General features: G+C 37.3%; 1 protein-coding gene across 3 annotated transcripts in view; it reads right to left on the bottom strand.

Moving 5' to 3' along the window:
* Window positions 1–1,442: 1,442 nt before the first annotated feature.
* Window positions 1,443–25,692, bottom strand: part of PDS5A (PDS5 cohesin associated factor A) — a 71,886-nt gene continuing 47,636 nt past the window's right edge. Inside the window, exons 19-34 of one of the 3 annotated variants that reach the window (XM_057371791.1) lie at window positions 24,402–24,562; window positions 21,608–21,731; window positions 20,301–20,459; window positions 19,995–20,063; window positions 19,263–19,399; window positions 18,451–18,574; window positions 17,980–18,184; window positions 17,367–17,481; window positions 14,138–14,270; window positions 13,393–13,512; window positions 12,278–12,340; window positions 8,353–8,492; window positions 7,236–7,341; window positions 4,421–4,773; window positions 3,189–3,339; window positions 1,443–2,636 (exon numbers count right to left, since the gene is read on the bottom strand). In XM_057371791.1, coding sequence (XP_057227774.1) covers window positions 2,601–2,636; window positions 3,189–3,339; window positions 4,421–4,773; window positions 7,236–7,341; window positions 8,353–8,492; window positions 12,278–12,340; window positions 13,393–13,512; window positions 14,138–14,270; window positions 17,367–17,481; window positions 17,980–18,184; window positions 18,451–18,574; window positions 19,263–19,399; window positions 19,995–20,063; window positions 20,301–20,459; window positions 21,608–21,731; window positions 24,402–24,562 — 2,196 coding nt within the window. In that variant the 3' untranslated portion in view covers window positions 1,443–2,600. Of the gene's footprint in view, window positions 2,637–3,188; window positions 3,340–4,416; window positions 4,774–7,235; window positions 7,342–8,352; window positions 8,493–12,277; window positions 12,341–13,392; window positions 13,513–14,137; window positions 14,271–17,366; window positions 17,482–17,979; window positions 18,185–18,450; window positions 18,575–19,262; window positions 19,400–19,994; window positions 20,064–20,300; window positions 20,460–21,607; window positions 21,732–24,401; window positions 24,563–25,692 lie in introns of those variants that run through there. The other 2 variants (XM_057371792.1, XM_057371793.1) reach the window with 2 other exon arrangements.

Below are 25,692 nucleotides of genomic sequence, written 5' to 3'. Positions count from 1 at the left end.
TAGCAGCACTAGCAAAGCACAGATATRTCTGTGTAAAACTGGTGGCTGTGTTGTCTGTAGTGGTTCTCAGGGTGACTCCTCCCCGCTCAGGGCCCCCTGGCCCCGGGTGCTGCTCTCACACAAAGGTGCCCTCCCATCGCTGAGGCAACTCCCAACAGCACCACGGCTGCACTTCAGCAAGGAACAGTGGGAGGCAAGCAGGGAAATTCTGTACATGGCTTTGTCTGGGGCAAGTGCTGAGAAGAATCCATGGGGGCCACCGCTAGACTTTTCTGGTAGTACCTGCAGGCTGCACTGTGGCTCAGCCAATTAYGCCCAGCATAATTAGCTACATGAATGTACCAACTGACTCTACTGATAATCAACACAGGAGAGTAACTCAAGTCCACAGGAAGAAACTCAACATAATTCCATCTGGAGAAAGACAACTGAAAACCATGCTCTGMGCACTCTGAGCATGGCACCGAACTTTCAGAATCCCTTTCTAACCTAAATTATTCTGCGATGATTCCTTGAGTAATCTGACATTGTAACTAATTAAAAATTGACCAAAAAAGATTAAAAGGAAAAAGTCCAGTGATTATCCTCTTCACAAAAAGCAAAGCTTTTGGAAACAAATCTGAATTACCTGCAAGATTTGTCAAGTCCAGATTTCAAATCRCTGTTAAATGCACACCACTAGGTACCAGAACCCATTTCAAAGAGCCAATTTCTTTTCCAGGTTAAAAAAATGAACTAAGAAATTTTAAAATTAGTTCAAACTAAAATACTCTTAACTTCTGTGAGAGGGAAGTATTTGACCAGGGCACTGAAAAGAAATTGCATTATGATCAGTAAATCTATCTTGTGAATTCTTTCAGTTTTAGAAATCAAACCCCTGACAGATATATAATTAGATGATTTTAACATCTCCTGGACTCCCTCTATCAAAAGCATTTCAAATTCTTCAGGTCAGTGCAATGCAGGTTCTTGCAGAAGGGGAGCTGMACACACTACTTAATGCACAGAGCCCAATTTTCTGTTACAGGAGAAAAATAACACCAGTTGTACACTTGCTAAGAGAGACTTAAATCACGYTCAAGAGCACACAGCTGCACCCTACCCATTTTAGGAGCACAAGCAATCCTTAGCTAATGCCACCAGTATGCAGCTCTTCYATATGAAATCAATGGATTCAAAACAATTTGCAGAAGAGAAATGGGGAACTAAATCACTGAGAAACAAATTTTACACTGCCACTCTGCAGAACAATCCAACCCCCCTTTACAAGAAAAAGCACTGTAACTTTACCTAAAAAACTTAACTTTTAAACTATGGAACTGTCTGCATTAATGAATCCTTTGCTCTGTGAATCCTTTGGACTTCAGTGAATGTCCAAGCCCACGCACTGATAAAGCAATTCCTTTTCTGTGAAAGAAAAAAAAATATAAAAGACCACCAAATGACACCTAGAAGCGTTTATTTTATGCAACAAACTTAAATATGATCAKGTGTACATAAAAGTGTACACTGTATCTATGCTGAACAATGCCAGGAAACATAATATTGATGCAACAATCTTCTAAAATAAACATTAAAAAATGAGCCTGGACAGGAAGACAAAATGCAAAACAGACTTACTTCCAATCAGCACAATGCTTAAAATTGAGAGCAATCCTAAACATTTCCAACTTTCCTTACAAAGCTGCCAAAGTCCAACTAGTTTAAAAACCRATTTTTTTCTTTACATCAATAATAAAAATCTGGTGACAAACATTATAAAATCAAATGCTGGACTGTCTTTACTCCTTTAAAATTTAGAATATTCCAACAGAACCGCAGGAGTAAAAACATTTAAAAGTGATATATGTTTTTATAAAACAAACATCAATATGTACATTTATTGCAAATTATATTAAACTAAAATGGAGGGAAAATTAAAAAATGAAATGTCTACTTGCGAATTAATAATMATTTTAAGTGATTACTTTCCCACTCTGATAAAAATCAGAAAGCAACATTTATAAAATTGCCACCACATGACTTTTCATAGCAGGGAACTGAAATCTGTACATCTTATTTTTGCAGAAAAGTAGGCAGGCAGAAAGAATTATACATAAAACAGTCTCCAAAAGTAAAGCAAAAATTTTTTTTGTGGTTTTTTTCCTCTAGTCTTGTTTAAAATCCATTCAGTAGACTTCTACCTTTTCTGTGAAACATGGGAATACCTGGCTCTAGAATCATGAATTTTCAATGTCAGTGTAAGGACCTTCTCTGACTGTCTTTAAAAAAAAATGCAGCATGAAAGTTAATGGTGTAAATACACTTTTAAACTCCAGAATGCAGGAACTGGAACCAAGTGTTAAGCAATTTGCTTAATTATTGACTTTTCATAAAAAAAGTCTCTGGGGAAATAAGTACAGATGCTTTTAGCCTCTTTCTCAAGAGTTTCTGCTTTACATTTCCATTGAGAAGGATTAATTTCACGTGAAAGGGAAGCATAGTTTTCCTTCTGGTTTCAGAGCTGAAAGCTGTGTGTTTTGAAATAATTTCAGTTCCTGTACAGGAAATTTCTGAATCCTAGTTTTTGCAGAAGCTTGGAGCATGCCTTTATTTGGCCTTCATTTCCTCCCTTTTCGAGCAAGTTTTCTTTTTACCTTTATGGGGAGAGAAAAGGAAACTGAAGTTAATTGTAAGGACATGGAAATTACAAGTGATTCTGAACCAAGATCCTACCAAATATTGTTTACATTTTAGCTTTTACACTCTTTATACTGTGATTCTTCCAACTCCTCTTGAATCTTCTCAACAATTACATAATTAATTGAAGAAAACTGGATTTCCTTATTGTATAGCACAACTTTCTGATAAACTTGAAAATACACAACTTGATTTGTGCATAATTCCATAATCAAGTAATCTTTAGCATATAGTTATCCACTGCTTTCACCGGAATCAGAGATTAAGAGCACTGACTTGATCTAGTTAACTGTAATTACCCAGGTTTATAAAAACAGTCAATTTTACTTCAGAATATTAGTGCAAATATTTTTCAAGTGTTTAAAATAACTTATACAAGTCTACTTGGAAACGAAAAAACCTATCAGACGCAGCTTTTTTTACATACAAATTTCTTAGATTCCTTACTGTATAAACTACAATAAAGAAGTAAAACCAGAGAATTGTCCTATATAAGATGCCTGCTACACCTTAAGGAAGCCTCCCTCTGCTATCTCTGTATCCTCAGTATCTTCCTGGCTGCTCCCACAGGCTTTAAAAAGATCCATTGCATTTTGAGAGTATTCTGGACTTGAGTCTATCTCCAACAGTGAATCTCCATCACTTCCAAGCACCTGGCTTCTGAAAAACGTTAACAAGGTTTTGGTATTTTGTCCAAGAAACACTGAAGTATTAGATATTTTAAAGATACTATCTGATACAGTAGCTTATTAAAGACTAGRGATAGTGCAATTTGTTCTGAAGACTTAAAGAAATTTGATGTATTAAACAAGCATTGCAAAGCAGTACAAAAATATGACATCTTGACAAACTGAACATTTTACTAGTGTATAAACCTCGCTCTGAGAAGAAAAAAATAACTATTTTTGTTCAAGGTTGCCTGCAAGATCTTCAACTTACAAATCTCTAAAAAGGCTATTMCAATGATTCTTTCTCCCTTTAGAATTATTTGTGATTTCTTAGAGTACACTGGTTTGCAGACCTTATTGCTGTCACTTCAGACACTTTTGCATTAAAGCTAATTATTTATGTACCAGGTCCAGCAAACAAACTTCTTGTGTTTATGCACATTTATGAATTGCTTATACTGGAAATGAAATCAACATGTTTAAACACTAAAATAACCCAAATTATCATTCAAGAGCTGTTTYGTAGTTTACAGAGTTCCAAATGTTAATTTTCAGTTATTTAAATTAGATATTACAATACTGTTACTATTGAAATAAGCACAGACCCAAAATATCAGAAAATAGTTAACACTCAGAATTATAGTTTCTCCTCTTCATTGAAGATAGCCAGTTTCCAAGCCTTTGCTATCAATGAAGTGAAGCACAGCAGAGTACTGCAGGCCTGTGTGCCTGGCATTAATGAAGGCACTGAAACACCCTCAACTCTTAGTTCTTTTACACAGCCATGGTAGTAAGTGGAACCAGGATGCAACAGACAAAAAATAACATTTGGTGAAAACAGGCTATGTTTATCCTGTTTTGACCAAACAAATTCATTTCTCCAATTCCAGCTGCCCAGGTACTTATTTTGAAAAATAGAACTCAGTGCAACATAGGGTGGACCATGACATCCACCGTGGTTTTGTTGTACCTTTAACTATGCTAGGTCTGCTGTAAATTGTAAATTCAGAGTCTGACTTGAGACAAGAAAGGACCACCCCCACCCATGTAGTTTAAGAGTTATTTATTTTTACCTCTGTAGATCAATTTGTCTCTGTGCTGCTGCTGGCTTTTTTGCTGTGTCTTGCTGTTTTGGTGCTTTGGCATTACCTGCCTCCAAACTCCCTGGACCTTCTTGGTTGGCTGCTGCCCTCTTCCTTCCCCTGACAGGTGGTTTATTTGTTTCCTCGTTTTTTGCAGTGGTACCCTGAGGTTCCGGTTTGGTTGGTCGCCCTCTTCTGGTTTTTGCTGCGAGCGATGGACCTGTTTCTTCTACACTTTTTTCTTCTGTTTTTTGATGAATATTCTCAGTTCCAGATGCTGTTGCTGTTCTTTTTTTCCCACGTTCAGTGCTGTTTCCTTGTGTAGTCTGATCAGAATTAATCTCCTAGAAAATAAAAACCATGAATGTGAAGAACAAAGATTCCCAGTGGCAAACTCAAATTACCTCCCTCCAACAGAAATAGGAGTTTTTAAAACTTTAAGTATTCTTATAAAAACACACCACATGATCTTAGACCTAGTGATACATTTTACTAAATGGGATTTTTTAACCTTAACCCTGCAAAAATATTTTCTGCATTGTGTGTAATGTTAGTATCTGCATCCAGTGTATCTTAGTTGCTTAAGAGAGATTAAAGTAAGTCTAATTATCTCAGCTCCTCCCATGATGGTTTTTCTGGATGAACTCCTTTTACTGTCTGTTAAATGACAGGAGAGAACTGAGGAGGAAAGGAACGATTCCAATACAGCAGATTATATTAATTTCCACACATGCAAATTTTGAAACCAACATTCAGTAAAGGTGCAGTTTACCAAAGTCTTAAGTGCCAGTAAAGAAAAACCCAAGGCTTGGAGGAATAAAAAAGTAAGACCACTCCACAAATGGAACTTGCTGTGTTTGTTAATTCTTTGTCATGCCTGAATAGGTATGGCCTACATGCATGTTTTTCTCAATACATTGAACAAGGTAAYGGAAGTGATTAAACACCATGAAAAGATGTCTGTATATGTAAAGCAGAAAGGATTAGCAGAGTACTTTTCTACACAGAGCAGTATTCATATGGAATCAAAGAGGAAGCAACTGCATGCTAAACTTTCATTTGAACACTGACTTCCAAACCAGCTGGGAGAAGGAGTAGAAGAAAGGATGCTGAAGAAGAATGGCTGGGATGACTTAGCAATTTCAAACAAACCAATGTCACTATTCTAAGTGCTGTATCTTAATCAAGGAGTTTTTGTTAAATGCTGTTATTTCTTAAGTGTTCAAATGAGTCAGGCAATCTCTGTAATCTTTAATACTGTTCTAGCAGCTTCATAGCAGATACTTAGAACTGCTATTCATATGAACTTTACAGACAGCCAGTCTTTGAAATTCCAACTGCAAGAACCTAGAAAGTGTTTTGAAGATTTACTTTATATGTGCTTTGCCTAACTTTTCTRTGCGATGATACAAATCCAAATACCTGCTTAATACTCTGATTTCATCTAATAAAAAGAGATTAAGCAGATATACTTCTTCTTAGAAAGCTTACAGCCTAAACCATCTATGTAACTACATCATAACAAAAATCTGTTTTGAATCAAAATCATCTAGGTTGGAAGTGAWCTTAGAAAATCATCTTGTCAAACCTTCTGTTGACAGTAGGTGAGGCCAGGGCCTTGGGCCTTTGCAAGCGAAGCCATGAACAGTGATATTCCACCACTTTCCTGGGCAGCTCGTTCCAGTGTTTAAGTTTCTTCACAATGTAGATTTTTAAAAATTTCTTTTCCCACTTGCAAGCAGACAGAACTTTCCCTGAAGCAACTTCTGCCAGCAGCCTTTTGTCCTGCCAGCAAGCAGCCTTGAGAATATTTCCCTCCATCCATCTCTTCCATAAACACCTTTTAGAYATTGAAAAACTGACTTATCCTCTCCAAGGCTTCTCTTCTCTTCTCTAAGCTGAACAAACCCAACACTTCCAACCTTTCTTCACACAACAACTTCTTCAAGCCTTTATCACCTTGGTGCCTGCAAGGCTTTCTCCAGTTTTTCAGTATCTGTGTCAAACTGGGGAGGACACACCACTCCAGGTATGGCCAAATGAATGCCAGATAGGGTGCAATAACCACATCCCTCCATGTGCTGATTACTCCTGTTGGCACAGCTGAGGACAMAGCTTGCTGCCCTCACTGCTGCCAAGGGACACTGCCAAATCATGCTCTGTTGGTTGTCCACGGGGAATGATCCCCCAGGTCCTTCCCAGCCAACCTATACTCCCGCCAGGAAGAGCTCAGCATGTTGTACAGCTGCTTGAGTTTAATCTATCCCAGGTGCAGCATTCAGTGGTGGTAAAGTTCATGCTATTCTATATTTTGTAAGTTAAAAAATCATTATGATTTACACCTGGTGTTCTCTAATGAAAGGGGGAAGAAACACAAAATGTATTTTTAATAGTTTAATTAAGATTTAAGCTGTGACAAAATCCAAAGGTTAGATGTTTATTTCCTGCTATGGGACCATTTGGCATTTCCTTGGCCATAACTTCAGTTAAAKCTATTACAGTTGTGAACTTCCACTCTGAATCCCAGCTTCACTGTTACTAATATTGGAAAAAGGAGAATAAAGGTGGGAATACTTTGGAATGTTAGAAAAGAAGAATGAAGTCTATTCAAATGAACTCTATATAAATTATTCAGGATAAAATAAACAGCAATTTTTAAAAGAAGGAGTCTTCTGTTAGGCCAGGAAACTGATAGAACTATATGAAATGAAATGGCTCAGAGACCACCTGCAGAGATGTGTACTGAATAAACTCCCAATACCAAACTTATTAGAGACCCTACAGCCCATAAAATCTCTGGACATACCTTGTTTTTTACAGGTTCTGTCTTTGCTGGTGTGACTGAAATAATCCTCACAGGATTTTCATCATTTTCACTGACCCCAGTTTCTGATATATCTGAACTTTGTTCCCTGGGAGCATCATGGAAGACAAAACAAAAGAAAATATACAAAGAAATGTTTGGAATTATTGCGGGGAAAAAAAAGAGAGGGGAAAGCAAAGTCAATGCAACAGGCTAAATAAGTTTAAAAACAATTGAATTTGCCAGAGTTCACAGTTATATTTTCTTTCCCAGAACTGGGAAAGGTCTGAAAGGAATTGGCTCATCATTGAGCCAAATCCCTTACCACAGACATACCACCATATAATGCTTTTGCAAACTTAAGACCAGAGCTCTAAAAGAGGCATTCTTTTTCCAGATAGAAAAAGCCGGTATCAGAAAATGCAGTGAAGAATAATAAACACTAATAATGCCCAAACTTCGTAGTTTAAAAAAAGTAAAAAATATAAACAAGATTATMTCTTGTTCATATATAAAAATATATATAAAAATAGAAAGAGCTTATATCATGCACATTTACAGAACAAATTCTGAATGCAGTAATACTTCCCTTTGGCCTTATGAAATGTAGTAACTAGAGTTGACATTCTCTGCTTTATTTTAGCCAAGTAATCAATTCCAAATCAAATAAAACAGTATTAAAATCTGGAAGTGTAAACTGTTTCTCCAGATTTACAACAAATTTTAAAACTCTGCATCCCTATAAAAATAATGCTTTCTAGAAGAAGCACTGAATATTATAATCACATGTTCCATCTTTACACTAAGACTCTGGCCTGCTTCAACAAGCTCGTTTTATCATTCCTAATCTTAAATAGGTCTCAGTATTTCACACACATCAAAAAAAGTTTCTTGTTTCCAATCGGATTAATCCTAATTTATACATCAAAAATATCAACCCCACAAACCAAACCAAAAACTATGGAGACTTTACCTACTGAGAACCACTACATTTTTTAAAACCAAACGAAATAAGGACACTCTTCAAACACACAGCAAATCATCTCCTGTCCTAAAACTTGCAAGCATACCRGAGAACATGAAGTAAAGAGCTGATAAAAGAAATGCTGAACTCCTGTACCTTGATCTGTTTCCAGCAGAAGAGCTCAGCTCAGAGTTTACACTGCTTCCAGTCTCTGATCCTGTAGTCCTAACATATGGTCTTCTTCCAGTTGCAGATAATGGTTTGTTTACTGTACCTAATACACCGGTTGGTTTTGGCTAGGAAAAAAGGTTCAAATATTTTAAAAAATGCAAATTTCAGATACATACTTAAGTTTCAAAATATTTTCTAGAGTATTTTAAAATACTTTTTCTGGATTAAAAGTCATGATACAATGCCATCAGTTTAGAGCTAAAAACTTTACTTAAGAACCATTGTTTATCCTTTTACTTCTTGTAATTTAAGAGCACTTCATCAACTGCCCTTCTCTTTCTCATGTTTTGAAGRCATAGCAGCTGGAGGGGTCTCAACAAATGCCAAAATGTTAGGCAATATTACAATTGAGAGCCTCTGGGTAAGGATGAAGGGAAAGTAAATAAACAGAATATTGTTGTGGGAGTCTACTATGGACCACCCAGCCAGGATGCTACCAGCAATTAATACTCTACAAGGAATTACAGGATCTTCCTGGATCTACTGCCCTTGAACCTTATGGACAACCTTGCCTGGGAACAGCAGACTTGGGGTGTGTAAGGTCCTCTGGGAATGTGCTTTTGAAGGCACTGGGACCCATGAACGTTGGTCACTTTTTAAGAACTCTCTCTTAAAAGCACAGGAACAGGCAATTTCGAAGTGTAAGATGTCAAGCAAGTGAGGCAGAAGTCCAGCCTGGCTGAGCAGGGATCTTCTGGAACTTAGGCAGAAAAGGTAAGTATAAAGCAATTGGAAGAAATGACAGACATCGTGGCAGGACTACAGAAATGCTGTTCACCACTGTGGGGAGAAAATTTGATTAGAGTTCAAATTGGCCAGCATTATAAAGGTCACAAAAAGGGCTTTTTAAAATATGCCAGTAGCAAAAGGAGGATCAGAGGTAACGCTGACTCAATACTTGGTGAACCTGGTCAACTCACAAACAAGAGGTGACAAAGCAGAAACATTTAACCCCATCTTTGCCTCTGTCTTCAACACCAATGATGGGCCCTGGGGCCCCCAGGGCTCTGTGTCAGAGCACTATGTCTGGGAGAATGATAAACAACCCCAGTTCCCTCAGCTGCTTCTTGTAACGCTTGTGCTCCAGACCCCTCAATCATTTTGTTTTCCTTCTTTGGACACGCAGTAAACTCAGTGACTCATTAAACTGAATGAATAAATTATTATATTAAAAGAATAATATGTTTAAGCAAATGCTGTGCAGAATTAGCACTAGGATGACACAGCCACAGAACATGTTTCCTGTAACAAGCCATMTCTACAGAGACTGTTGCATTTTTTGCTAGCCAAGTATTTTCCAACATCTGTAGTATCCTTTCTCCTGCCTGCTCCATTGTAACTTCCACACAGGGGAATTATTTTTTCTTGTGGGAATGTCTTTAATTTATTAACTTGGCCTCTAAGGAAATGTAAAATTACATGAAGAATGTGACATGCCAGTTACAACTTCCTTGACTCCTCTCCACAGACAAAAGAAAAAACTTCCTGTTGCCTACTCAATCTGATCCCATCAGTCTAGTTACCAGCCACAGCAAGGTCTAAAATGCTGTAATGGTTGTCACAGAACCCTGAAAAGATAATGTTTACTTCTAAACCAYCTTTCTGTATATAACTATATAAATGTAATATAAACATATATATAAATATAGTAGTTCAGTTAAAACTCAGTCTGGCCACTGCAATGGAAGATAATAAAGAGTATTTTTACATACATATTAACAACAAAAGGAGGCCCAAGGAAATCTCCATGCTTTACTGGACACAGAGAGGAACAAAACCAAGGACAAAGAAAAAAAGCTGAGGGACTTAATGCCTTCTTTATCTCTTCTTTAACAGGGAGATCAGTTAGGCTACCCAGCTCCTGAACTGGTASACAAGGAGCAGAATAAATCTCCTGCAATCTGGGAGGAAGGAGTTAGTGGCCTGGTGAGCCACTCAGAAGTCTACTGACTGGTTAGGATCCCCTGGAGGGTGCTGAGGGTGCAAGAGCTCACTAAGCCACTCTCCATCATTTTTCATCAGTCTTGGTTACTGAAGAGGTTTCAGATGACTCGAGGTTGGCCACTATGATGCCAATCTACAAGGAGGCCAGGAGGATCTGGGAGATCTACTGTCAGTCTGACTTTAGTGGCCAGGAAGGTTATGGATGATYTGTTGGTTATCTTGAATGCAATCTCAGGGTGTGTACAGGACTACCAAAGGATCAGGCCCAGCCAGCATGGATTTAGGGAAGACAGGTCCTGCTTGACCAACCTGATCTCCTTTTGACTAGATGACCTGCCTCGTGGATGAGGGAAAGGCTGTGGACGTTGTCTACCWGGACTTCACTAAAGCCTTTAATACTGTCTCAAAGCATCCTCCTGGAGAAGCTGGCAGTCCATGGCCTGGACAGGAACACACTTCACTGGGTTAAGAACTGGCTGGGTGGTCAGGCCCAGTGGTGGTGAAGGGTGCTGCATCCAGCTGTGGCTGGTCACTACTGGTGTTCCCAATAGACCTGCATTAGGGCCAGTCCCTATTTASTATCTCTACAGATGATCTCGACAAGAGGACTGAGTGTCCCATCAGTCAGGTCACATGGGACACCAAGTGGGTGGGTGGGAGTGTTGTCTGCTGGAGGGCAGGAAGGCTCAGCAGAGGGATCTGGATAGGCTGGGTTGATGGGCCAAGGCAATGGATGAGGTTCAATGAGGCCCAGTGCTGGGTCCTGCACTTGGATAAAAACAAGCCCAGGTGGTGCTACAAGCTGGGGCAGAGTGGCTGGAAACTGCCCAGCAGAAAAGGAYCTGGGAATGCTGGCTGAGAGCTGCTGAACATATCCAGTGTGTGCCCAGGTGGCCAAGGGAGCCAGTGGCACCTGGCCTGTGTGATAAATAGTGTGGCCAGCAGGACCAAGGCAGTAACTGTCCCTTCTACACTCAGTCCTGGTGAGGCCACACCTTGAATCCTGTTTCTGATTCTGGGTCCCTCATTTCAAGGACACTGAGGTGCTGGAGCGAGTCCAGAGAAGGGCAGTGGGAATGGGGAAGGGTCTGGAGCTAAAGTCTTACGAAGAACAGCTGAAGGAGGTGAGGATGTTTAAAACTCTCTACAACTGCCTGAAAGGAGGGGTGAGGACTGGCCTCCAGGCAGCTAGAGACAGGAAAGAGGAAATGGCAGAATTTCTTTACTGAAAGGACTGCCAGGCATTGGAATACACTAGTCGGTGGAGTCACCATCACTGTAAGTATTCAAGAAATACTAAACATGGCATTTAGTGCTGTGATTAGTTGCCCAAACATGGTGGAGCTTGGGCAATGACTGGATTTGATTACTTTGGAGGTCTTTTCCAACCTTATTCTGTGATATTTTCTACTGCTGAATTGAATCTAATTCTGCATTACATTTTGGAAAGCCTCTCCCAGAGATGCTGTGTTTTGCAAATACAGGATGTCAGAATCACAGAATATCTCCAGTTGGAAGGGACTTCCTGAAATACAGCAAGATGTTCAAAAGCACACTGACATTTGCAGCTGAATTTAACAGCATTAATGGCTACATTAAAAATATTACAATTGAAGATTTAAGATCTTCAATGCTAGTGGTATCACAATTCTCTATATGCATCATAACTTCATGCCATGCTTATTTCAGTAAGCTGTAATGAAGAACCTGTACCTCAGTGCACAGATAACCTTGGTGTTTGGTACACATCAAGTAGTATATTCAAGGAATTAATTATGTCATCAAATAAAAGAGTCACAGATTACTGTACATGAACTCTTATTACAATTTTTAAATTACAACAGTCCAGATCATTTAAAAAATCACAAGTGATATTCAGATATTGTAATCTGTCAAAACACAGTACCTTTCCTGTCAAAAGAAGAACTCTTGTCTCTTCTGAAATGTAATTCCTGTCATTGCAGAAATCCTGCATAAAAATAAAACAAAAATTAGTTTGTGTTTGATGTCTCAATCTCACCATGTTTTTTTTCATATACACCCAACATGTTTTTTTCATACACCCAACTGACTTCTCAAATTAGATGCAACTACAGGTCAAACTAGTATTTAGGTGGAGATCTGCAGCGAGCATTACTGAATGACTGCTGTACTTGTAGCTGGATGAACATTTTTCCTTCTAAAGGGCCATAAATTGTTTGAAATGGTGCAAAACAGCTCTCCCTATYTGTTCACTTGCACTTTCTTAATGGTAAGTCCAAAAGAGAGGAAAAGAAGCGCCATTTTCTCTAAACAAGTTGAAAGTTGTTATCTTTGTCACTCTGAGTAGTTTACATGGACTGAAATCCTGTAACTGAATAAAGCASTAGCTAGCACAGACACCAGCTCACTGTTATATGTGATCTTCCATTTCACAATTAAATGGGAAACCAAATCGTGGTTAAACAGACTCTGGAATGACTGTTAATTAACAGTCTCCAGGACAACCAAAACATCAGGCCTGGTCTGGAGAATTAGCTGTGCTGCCCTTACACTTTTCAGAAGTATGTCTCTTGGAGAGCAGCAGTGCCACTGTTGACAGCTGAGGTATACTCACCAAGGCTATTACTAGGCAGTAAGAAGACCAACTTGTACAGAAAGCTAAACAGCTACTGACAGATAAAAACATGCCACAGATAACATAAAATCGTGTTTCTTTTTTTTTGTCTGATTTTCATTCTAACTCAGATATACAGTCTGAATACACRTATGTTCTCATATATTCAATACACTTGTAAAACATAATGAAATGATTCAGCAATACATGCTAACATATCAGTATAAACTTCAATTAGCTCTCACCTGGTTACAAGCATTTCAGCCACATGCTCATAATATAAAGCACAGCATAGAGGTGACATTAAAAAATTAATTGCTGATAATAAAAGATGCAACTTCCCACTCATTATCTTATGGAGATAACCAGCTCTCAATCATTAAAAAATGTATTTATTACTTTGGAAATAAAAATAACAAACTTACCTTCTCAGGTTGTGTAAAAAATTTGGTTGGCAATACAGGGTCCTTCGGTGAATCCGCATTGCACAAAGCACTTTTGCTGTTGATTACACATAGTGCTACATCACATACTGTGTAAAGTTTCTGGAGGAAAAAAAAAGAAAAGCATGCTTTAGGAATTATTGTTTTTTTCAGTGCAGACAGAATACAGTTCTTTAAGAAGTTTCAACTATGTGTTTAAATAACCAAGGACATGGTGTTAAGGACATACTTTGTAATTACATTATTAACTACACTGCTGGGTCTTAAAATAATGGAGAAGTTCTTCATTTTTCATATGATACTATTTATAAGAACTAGTAATATTTTACATGACTATGCTGTACAACTGAAGCTCTTGGTCAATCAAATCACCTTATTAAATGGCTTCTCACCTCAGTTAGAAACTAATGGGTTTAACAATAGCTACATAATGCAGTATTTTCTCCCCCAACAGCAGAAGATACTTATGTCAGGTAACTAGGCAGGAGGAGTTAAAATAAGGCAGGCAGTAACACGAATATTTAAAGAAATTTTAGGTATTACATACTGGCTGAGGTCAGCATGGCTGTCCCAGAATGAGACTGGAAACATACAGACAGTGCTTGCAATTATGGTCTCTCTGAAAGACCATAAAAACATCTGAGCTGGTGCTTTCAGATTTCCTGTAAATCCTACTTGTGAAACCCTCAGCTCATCATCCAGCACTAATCTCAACTGTGTATCTTACTTCATTGGCCTTTGGCTCATCAGGAGACTGAGCATCTCGGGTAAGCTTGATGTTTTCTGACATCTTTTTCATGAAGGCATGGCTATTGTTTTCATTCTTTGTCATTAAAACTTCAAGCATGAACCACAGGCACCTAAAAAGCCATAAAACCACAAGCAATTACACTCCAGCTTTTATACTACTGCTCCTACATACAGCAAAGCCTTACAAAATTTTCTTAGCTTTACTAGCTTTTTTTTAAGAAACCAAAATCAATTTGAAGACATAAGCAGATAACATCATATACAGGTGTAAACAGAGTCTAGACCATTACCACACAGTCTTAACTGTACTCCTTGGAGTACAACTCCTGCCAAATTAGTGTGCTTATTATTACATCTGTAAACAGTTCCCAGCCAATCAACTTTTCTCTCTTCTATATGTGAACAAAACCTAGAACAAAAAGAATTCTAGTACTATCAGCACTCAAATGAAATTGTGTAATCACTTGGGCACTAAGATCCCATCAACAGTGTACCACGAGCACGTTCAAGGCAGGCTTAAACAAATCATGCTGCTGCTTGACAGTTACACATGCCAGGCAGTTTAATACTGCAGTTCAAATAGGAGAGGAGATCCAAAAAGCAGGTCAGATTCTTGCTAATGTTCCATTTGGGGGGGGGGGGTGTGTGTGTGTAGAATTTTCCAGACAAGACATAATGAAATCAGCTTTCCTAGATTTCTTTCTTTAAATCTACCTTATTTAGAGTATACATAATATTTTGACAGAAAGTTTGTTTTAAAAAACTTGCAGTGATGATATAAAGCAAAACTGGCCTGTCCATGCTATCACTTGTTATCAAGCTTCACAATTGTATTTAGTTAAGAGGGTCAACAGTCACAATATGGTAAAATAGTACTTCGTTGGGAAAGATTTATGGGTGGGTGGTTCTGAAAAATGCAGGCTTTGCCAGTAGCTAATTTAAGCTTTGGAAGACAAGTTATTTTGTAGAAAGAGGTAATAAAACCCAAGACAAACAGGATGGCTGAACATTAGAATTCCCCTTTCACAAAAGCRCCAGTCTCCTCAGCTGATACAAACTGTAAGGAAAGAGATGAAGGAATATTTCTCTCCAAAGCTCAGAGGCTTGTGCTCCATCAAAACACTTACAGAGCTATCTAGTGTTCAAGAAACTAAGATTAGAGTAGTCTGACTTGCATCCAAGAGCCACAATGGCTATAGTAAATCAATCTGTTAGCTCTACATCCTTCTCTTCACTATTCCCAAGAATTTGAATAGGATGAGTACAGGATCAGTAAAATTAGCACCCATACCCAGGTTCTCCAAAATCCATTGTCACTCAGAGATGACTACTGGGAACACATTATACTCTGGTAATTCCAGTCAACTCATGTCAAATTCAATAGCTTGACTTTCTCACAAAGACAGCAAATTAAATAAACAATTGTCAACTCTGAACAAGACCTGTTCAAAACAATAATGGGATTTTACACAAATAAAAGAATATGCACCTAGAGCAACACAGTCGCATAAAGCCTTTCTTAGTATCCATTTCAGTAATTTCAGAATATGAATTTGGAAGAGAAAGACACTTAAGACAGTACCAAGGTAAAAAACAACCAACCCCAAACATACCTCTGCAGGATAAGCTTAAAGAACTTCAACAGTAAGTATCACAGATTATGGTTCAGGAACTGCTAAGCATGCATTTATTTCACTGTATCTAGGCCACGTAAACAAAGATGAACTAGAGAGACACCTACAAAATTCACTGCAAAGCCTGRTTTTCTGACTTGGTAAGCACCTATRTTAACACTTTAAAGTGAACACTAAGACACTCTGAGCTGTTAAAAGAAACACTATCACATTAACAGAAAATACTTTTCTCATATCGCAGGAGACTCTTCAGACAATTATTCCTGCCAAAATTCCTCTACAGAGTATTTCTTTGTTAGGAGCAGTCCTTTCTGGCTAATTCAGCCTGTCTGTGACAAACATGAGGGAGAAAATTCAACAACAAAAAAAGCTATACAAGGAGCGTCCAAAAAAGCTCTGTGCACTAGAAAGGACTTCTCAAAGAAAGTATTAACTCAGTGACGGCAAATCAGAACTTGTTCCCATGCATTTTGGATAAAGAACATGCTGGAGGATGCTTTTAGATGTTGCCAGGAACAAGAAGTCCTAGGACAAAATGTAGACTAGTTGATCAGGTAAAAAAAATCTTCACTGTCTTCAAGGCTGATCAGGGGTGAATCAAGTAACTCAGAAATCAGAACAAATCAAGTTTTTCATTCAGAGAAAGAATCAGTCATAGGTGAAGGTGCAAAGAGAATTAAGATCTGAACTGGTCTATTTATGCCAAAAATGAACTGCTTTTTGGATGATGTATATTGTAATATGTGGTTGTACAAGCCTAACGCAAAACCAACAAAGCTGTTTCATCAAAATTTAATRTAACAAAAAACGGAAACACTAAAACTAAAACTGTGTGGTGGGAGAGGYAACATGCTTGAACAATTTTTAAGTATTAAGTATTTTTTAAGATTTTAAAATTCATTGCATGACATAAGGAACATAAGAATTTAAAATTAAGATGTCTTAATTTTAAGACACAAGAAGGTCTGAATCTGGAAACAGCACGAAACATGCTCCTGCCAAGTATGACAGTATTGTATACAATAATCTGTGCTGAATACATTAAGAAGTGCTAAGCCTACACTGATGATGTACAGTGCAAATGGGAAGTCAGCAGCAAACTTCAAATGAATTATAGAAGACTTGCATAGGAAGGGTAAAACTATTTTCTAGCGAGGCAAGACTTTACCCAGCCTCAGTGTTTGAGTCYTGGAGAAACACTCTATTTTAAAAGTACCAAAACATCTGAACTAACATTACTTGACATCCTATAAATATTCCTAGGCACAAAGACAAGACTCTAAAATCATTACTTACTTTAAAAGAAGCACAGACAACTTGCTAATTTGGTATACTACAGTATGACAACTAGATGCTACCATTTGGGCTTTCAGAATATACTGCTAAGCAGTTGTTAATGCCTTCTTCCCATGGTAAAAGTGTTCCATATATCCATTTCTTCCATTTACTGTTTCGCAAGATACTGCTGATAAAAAAGTATTTCCTCTTCCTAATTTTTTTTTTCCTAATCAGTTTCTTTTCAAGTGCAGAAAAATTCTCAGCATAAGAATTCTAGAACCACTTAACACTTACTCTTTGACATCACGAAGCTGGTCAACATCCTGAGGTTTTGTGAAATCTGGATCATGTGCCAGTAAGTGAATCATATACGGTACCACATATTCAGGCAGCAAGGACAGCAATTTTTCTACAGTAACAACAACAAAGAATTGCTTCTATATTACACACATACACGGTAAGAAAAACGTTTTCAAAGTACAACCTTTTCTAACATGAAATGTAAAATTCTGCTTTGAATTTTCTTCCTACAAATTTGACTTCTAATGAATCATTAAAAGTAATGGAACAAGCTTTACTACTACAAAAGGACTTGGTTTTGCTTCAGGGAAAAGGTGACAAAACCTAAAAATACCAGGAAACAAAGTTTTATTTTTTTGAGTGAAACAACTACAACCATAAGAGCACTGTATTTTACATGTATAATTCTCAGCAACACACAGAGGAGTATTTTATGGTTTATGCTAATACTGAACTAAGAAAATTCAGACTTGAATGTGTCTAATATAAATATGAGGAAACAGATTAAACTTATCTGGCAAAAGCCAATTGCTTAAGGTTTAATAATTATTCCTTCCAGTTTAGCATGTGACTATTGTATTCTTAACAATTTTACTGAAATACTAACCGTTAGCCATAGGATTCTGCTTAATATATTCTCTTCGTATACTGATGTTTTTGAGCAAACACTGTCTGGCATGTGCTCTTCTCTCCTTCACAGGGTCTTTGGCACACAAAGCAAAGATTGCCATATATTCCAAAGGGAGCAGTAACTTCACAAGTGCCTTATGCAGCTTCTGGGCAAATATCTGCCTCACCTGGTAGCACTCATCCTACAGTAACACAAACATTGAAGTGCAACCATCAAAATCTTGGTCTTTAAAAACAAACAAAAGGCAGTTAAGGTGGAATTATGAGAAGACATGTTAAAAACACCAACGGGAGCATCACAATAAATATTTGAAATTGAGACTTCAATAATTCTTATGAAAGCTGCAGTGACGAACAGAATATACTCAGTGTAGGAGAAACAAAAGCGCAGACAATAAGGATTAAGAACTCAGTTAAGGGTTACTTCAATTCTAATGCAGTTACTTACATTAATGACAAGTGCACAGAGCTGGAACTGTTCTGGGGTAATTATTTCATGGTAACAGGGCTCCTGTGCAAGCTTCATTATTGCACTACCAGCAGCTAATCTCAGTCGAGACATATCTGATTTACTAAACATGGCAGAGAGAGAAACAAAAAAAATTAATCACAGCTCACCACAACTATCCTTAAATTACCTGCATGTCTCAATTTCTTCTTTTTACACAATCAATGACCAATCAATGAAGTAACAGCACTACAGCTTCATATTAAGCTAAACTAACCCTACTAAATTTGTGAAAAATAAAGTGCCCTACTTCCCCCACAAAAAATCCCTACTTCCAGTAAAACAGTGAAATGAGGTYGTATCAAGTGTCTCGTTTTCCTATCACTGTCTAAATGAAGGCAACATTTTTGCCACTGTTTTTCTCTTTCCTTCCTTCACCCTGAAGATGAAGCAGAGATGCAGGTACCTCACAGTTGGAATGAAGAAGCTACACCCAAGATACGGGTGCAACTTCCAAGCATGTTAGATCTTACCAATTGTTTACAAAAATCCTCTGCAGGAGTTTTACTCTACAATGTGTTTTACTACAAAAATAATCTAACGTGAAACTCCACAGGTATTAGCAAATTGCAAGACAGAGCGAGTATTTAACATAATTTTATACTGCCATTCCACCCCTAATATTAGTACTCTGATCAGACCTGTTGCTAAAATTGTGCTGACCTTAACATTCCAAAAGCACTCTAAAAAAACCAACATTCTTTGAAATTCTACAGTAAAATTTAGGGAAGCCTTAAAGGAACAAAATCTACCTGATTCGCTTCTGTTCTGTCAAGTCTCCTTCACTGACGAGCATGGCTGATAACAACCGGAGTGTGGAATTTGCAGATTTTGACTGGTTGTTTTTCATACCCAACAACCAGCGTACCAAAAGTTTAATAGCTTGCACCTATTGCACACAAGTCAACAATCAACTTACTTGCCAAAGTTGTTAAGTTAGTAAAACCTGCTGTTGTCCAACTGAAATTCCCCTAGATTCCTGTGTATTAGAGCCAATACATTTTTAAAGGAACAAAATGAAACAATAAATATTTAGAGTGAAGAAGGAGAAGCAGTGTTTGTGACCTMAGGACACTTAAACTATGGCTCACTGTCTTTGCACAGGTGCATCTAGTGGATGCAGAATACGTGCTGTAAGAGCAGCTAGATAAAAATTCCTAGAATGGCCATAATTAGATTCACATTCATTAGGGTCTCTTATTTCAAATCTATTTACAAGTCAGTAAAGTCACCTTTTTTTGTAAGGAAAACTACAACATTTGAATCTCTTTATTTTCTCTAAAATCAGGATAATATCAGTAAAAGAAGACAACAGAATGCAGTTTCTATCAATTCTATGTATAGCACACAAAACCAATAATATTCTAACAGGACTAATACAAAAACATTCAAAGGGATTTATTCTCATACTCCCCACTGCACAACTTGAAAAAAAGTAAATTTTAAATTGCAGATACACACATTACTGACAGCAGATCACTCACCTTTGCTAGTACTTCTGGAGAGACTTCTTCATCTGGAGACCACAATTTTCCATTTTTCTCACCTGTTGACTATAGAAATTCATGTAAGTTTACAAACTGGTTCTACCCATATAGAAAATGCAGAAGTAAAACCAGAAGCAAGGCACTACTAGGCTTTCTTTCACAAAAATACCATTTACAATGCAATTATCACTGTACTAATCACTAACAGAACATTGACTCATTTGACAAAAAAGCTCGATTCTCCACACAGTTCATAACAGGCAGACAGCATAATAAGCACTTAGTAAAAAAAGGAAATATTACCCTGTCATTCATTAGGAGATCTTTCACAATGAAATTTGCAACGACAGATTTCATTGGTGAAGCAAACTGGTCTGGAGCCAACATAGAAATATGACCCAAAGAGACCAAGGGAGTTATAAGCTGTTCTGGTACGTCAGCATTCAAACTTCTACTAAGAGGCTGAGAAAGGAAAAAGAAAAAAATTATTCAAAATTCAACTTCAGTTAATAAGCTAGCATGTCTTAATTTATTTTACTGCTGGATTGCTGATGCATKTCACTGTTTTTCCAAAAGAATTAATGAAATCGGCAATCAAAAATATAATTAATACAATTTCCTATTCAACAGAGTAACCAAAAATCTCATGTAAGATAAGGGCAAAACGAATTCTGTATTGTCTTCTTATTTTAACTGTGAAACACTTTCAAACCTCAGACATGGGAAAAAACTTTGAATCAATTCTATAGCAGTTGTGAAAACCTGAATCCAAACTGCCAAAGTAGAAAACAGCAGCCAAAACCTTGGAAACCACCAAGGACATTTCTATTAGCCATCAGTATTTACCTTCCAGGTAACAGTCACCAGGACAATTCCTGTATCACTCCACACCCATTGCATCCTATTCTGGTATTAGGGAGGGAACGAGCACTCTTCACAGAAATCTAAGCAGAGATTGAACTCTGCAAGCTTAATCCAAASCTTTTCACACCTATAAATTATGCAYAGGCTCAAAGACAGCCAAGATTAAGAAGCTAAAATATTTTACAAGTGCATATTAATGATGTTATTATTTAAAAGACTAGATGAGAAGTAATAACCTCTCTGCTCTGTACAGAAAGTCTTTTTGCTTTGTAACTTGTCCAAGAAAGCAGTAAGTGAGCAGTTAGCTGATGTCTGAGCTTACAGTAAAGTTATTCTGCACTAACTGCCTTAGTGAGGGAAGTCTGTATGTGCAAAGGCCTTGAAGCACAGTAATTCAACACAGTTAGAAAGTAGGGGATGTTATCTCTCATTTAGTATCTGCTGAATGTGTCCCCATGGGATTTGCACTGCATCAGTCCAGCATATCTACCTTATTTCCTCCAAACTTCTCCCATGCTGACAAAAAGGAAAACCTTCATCTACCAGACATAAGCATATTAGGAAATTGTCACTTTAAGACACAAATATTAATAACTTGCTAATGTAAAATTAATGACTTATCTCATCTACCATACATCTATAGGCTTTCTGATCTCATAAACTGTTATCTGTTAATAAACAGTAGGAATTAATTTTAATTACTAGTATCAATTAATAAATCTTAAAAACAAAAAGGCAAGACATACCTCAAAGATCTGTGCAAGTTGCACTTCTTTATTTGAAAATATGGCATGTATACAGTGAACAGCTTGTTTTGCCTGATGAGGAGTGCCTCTTTTTGCTTTCTGATGCAAAATCGGAATTAGTGTTCTGCGAACATTAAATAGAATACTTCAAAATGCAATTTGCAATCTACAAAAGAATAAATATCTTCACACATACAAATCTATCCTCACTGTCTCATAAATCAAGCATTCGTTTGAAGTCTGTTCAGGGAAGATCACAATCATAAAGTAAAAAGCAGGACAAAATTGTATTTAGCAATACTTGTTGAACATCTTGACTGTAAACACAGAAGAAAAAAAGAGCCCACAGGAAAAAAAAAATCAAACATGAAAGAGAATAATGATCAAAATAAAGCTGTTGAGGAAGCCAAATATGAGGTGGGGGCAACAGTTTCAGCTAGGGTGATTTGCTGGACTTGTTATCCACACCTGGGAATGACAGGGCTGAAGAAAATCTGTGAAAGCTAAGAATAACCACTAAACATCAGTGTGATTATAGGCTTTTAAAACTGTAGCTTTTAAACACAACATGTATCCAAGTAAATAATTTCTTTGTTGTGAGATTTTGAATTTGAATCTCCAGAAATCTATCTGCTGATCAGAAGGCACCAAAGGAGTGCAGGGCAGAGGCCACTCCAGAGGTCCAGGCTGGTCAGACTGTTCAGTTTTACTCCCCAAGCAGGGCTGGAAAGCAGGCCTGTCCCCTCAGAGCTCAGCAGCTGAGACACTAATGTGGGAGGTTCATCCCACAACTCATCCAGCAACTGACATGAAAAAACAAAATTGCTTAGGAGTCTGACACAGAAACATCCTCCCAAAATTTCCTTGCTTTCTTGAAAAGCTCTTTAGCAATGCAGTATTCAGAACATGAACTATTCAGCATCAAGCATTTACTGACATATTCCATATAATAAAAATCAGCAACCAGAGGCTAAAGAACAGCTTGCCAGGATGAAAGAATCAAACCTCAAACGCTTTCCTCMAAACCACCATGAAATCCAAAACCAAAGACCCTCAGAAGCATGTTAACAGTATGATGAAGCAGAAAATCTCTCCTCAAACCTACCAACATTTCACAAATTTAATTAAGAATCAAAATAGCAARGAATTCAGTAAAACCCACAGTTAAAGCAAGTTTCAATGCCTAACCTACAGTTTTCATGGTGTTAAGCACATGTAGATTAAACGTCTTTGCCAGGCGTTAGGGCCGCAGTTACAAAYCACACCTCAAGCACAGCCCAACTGACACAAATCTGCTGAAGGTGAAACCTGATGTGTTGACATGGATCTTTACATGTTTACATCTACCAGTTCACACRTGGTCCATAGGCTCTCTTTGAGCATGGCCAATGGTCCCATCAGAGTCATATTGTAGTCTTTGTCCCTGAACTGCACAAAACCCCTATTCATTTCCTATACAAGGAAGAACTTGAACTGCTGCTGGTGAACGGCTTCAAAAGACAGCAAGTAGCCTGCTCACMGAAGCATTTCAAGAAAACACTAAACACATACAGGCCACTAAAAACAATCTTCTTGATCGTATCAAATCTTTAATTTATGATAAAGATTTCTGAAAATATGAAATGTGGAATATCTACTTGTCCTCAGACTCCTTTTTGTGTCAAGTGTAAACACTGGCATGGCTTTTGGCTTTCAGAGTGCCAACATGACTTGACTGGAAACCATGTCAAGGACTAGACCCCCACTTTGACAGTACATTTTTAAGTTAAGACTTCCCAGGTTTAACTTCACCAATAATGGCTAAAGCACAAAGTTAAAGAAATTTCAGCAATACCATATCCTTTGAGAGAACATGATACAGCGCAGCAATACTCRGTCTTGATTAAATTCTGGTAGAGAACTAAAGACACTTGGCACTGTACTGGGAACTATACTGACAATGGGGACTTCTGGGATTTTCCTTCTCTTTACTCCTACAAACGTCTTTAAATGTGTCTCATATACCTGAATTTGCAATGTTTTTCTTTTGTCCAAAATCTGATCCATGTTCAAAAAAATCGCTGAGGCTGCAGCTTTAGTTTTACAGTGAACTTYAAAGTGCAAATTGGTATGCATTTTAACATGGCAATATCCAAAATGTTATTTTCAATATATGAGAACYTGAAACTCATGATTTATAATTTGGACAAGTTAGTAACTTACAGGCTGATTTTAAGATTTTAGATGTTACTCACAAGGTATTTAATAGTCTGTGAATACCTAGTAGATTATGCAGCTTTAATCAGCAGTACAGCATGAATTGCATGACAACATACAGACAGCCAATAACTGATTAGAAATAATAATTTAGTAGAAATTCATGCCTGCTTTTAGATTTTGTTTCCCATCTTGTTTAATAACAAACAGAGCTGTTAACCATCAGAGATTATATCTGTGGTCCTTACAAAGACAGAAAAACTGTGCAAGACAGATTTGAGTAGAAATTATGCCAAGGAATTATATCTTTGCTGTATTTTTGCTGTTACTTATTTTGCAGTCTAGAAGATTTGCTACGCACTGGTTTTAATGTGTCTATTGTAAGATTTTTAAAAAGTACCTAATAAGTTTAATAAATATGTAAAAACTTTTGAGTGCACAGAGTTTAAAAATGAAGGAACAGAGATAGAAAGGTACTGAAGGAAAACAAAACCATGGGAAACAAGCTGTTCATATTAACAAGACACAGGTGCAACATACTGAATAAGCAAGAGGCAGAATGCCAAATATGAAAAGCAGCACGTAACAGAATACTCACGATCTTATCTGTGGCAAGTCTGTTTCTATTTTGTGACCCGTGTTTCTGAAAATCTGTATGGCTGCCTCAGCTACCTTATCATCTTCCATCCTGAGGCACTGCAGTAGAGAYTCATAGGTCTCTGCAGAGTGGAACGAGGTAGGATGTGTAAAGGACAGAACCTGCAGATACATATTAAAACAAAGGTGTATTTATTCATGGTAAATGAATCATCAGAAAAACAGAACKATGGCTGTTGCTGAGCATTACCATAATATAAGCTCGTATGTGCCCATAAGAAACTATTACATTCAACAACTGCATTGTGGAGAAGATGATATACATCGATTTTCAAATAAATTCATCTAGGTTTTGTTTTTCAGATCCTCCTGTCCTCTGACTGTTTTGTAAGATACTACATTATCTTACATATAATGTAAGATACTACATTATCTTACATAATATATAAAACCACCCTTCTTCTAACAAACACTTATTCAAGAGTATTCATTTATATTGCAACCTACTTAAGAATACTTCCAACTTAATTTAACTGAACTGAAATTTTAATTTCTCCAGAATCTGTACTGCCTGAGCAGAAAAGAAACCAAGAAGGTTAAAATATCTACAAGCAAAACATGGGCTATTGTCCTTTTAATCTCAAGCTAATGAAATATAACACAGCCTGTCAAATAGGAGAAACACCAAGTAAGAAACTAAGCATACAGAGATTCAAGGCAGGACAAGAGGGAMAAAAAGTTTATCTCAAAGTAAAACTGTATTAAGCAAAATGTAAGATAATGCAAGATAAAGAGAACACAAGGTAGAAAACATAAAACATATGGTAGGTAGAACAATGAAAAGTTGTGTGTGTTTTGTGTATTCTCTGGATTAACCTTAGCTTGGTTTCATTGACCAGAGCTGCCCACTTGTGTGAGTATTAATGTGTGAAGCATCTCTGTGTGACACCAACAAAATCTTCACTCTCGGCAGATTTCTTTTCGGAGCTACACTAGCAGATAGACATTACTTCTTTGCATACTTCTGTACTACCTCTACCATGATTGTCACTACCAAATTTGGTGTGATATGTCTCCATAAATTCCACCTCATTCACTCACACTTCTGAAATGTCTCATTTTAATTATGTAACCTTCCCCTCCATTTTTTCCTATATTTCATACTCCTCTTCGTAACTTATTCAAAAGTCTTATTACAGAATCCATCCAAATCTATCACAGATGTTTTCCAGATTATTTCAAATCCTTTTTTYCTCCCTTTCCACTTCTCAGCACTACTGAGAACACATTCC

The sequence above is a fragment of the Malurus melanocephalus genome, unplaced genomic scaffold, assembly GCF_030028575.1.
Source record: "Malurus melanocephalus ecotype Western Australia unplaced genomic scaffold, MMel_1.1 scaffold_157, whole genome shotgun sequence".
Lineage (NCBI taxonomy): Eukaryota > Metazoa > Chordata > Aves > Passeriformes > Maluridae > Malurus > Malurus melanocephalus.
The sequence above is the reverse complement of the archived record's forward strand: the minus strand, read 5'-3'. Positions and strand labels throughout refer to the sequence as shown.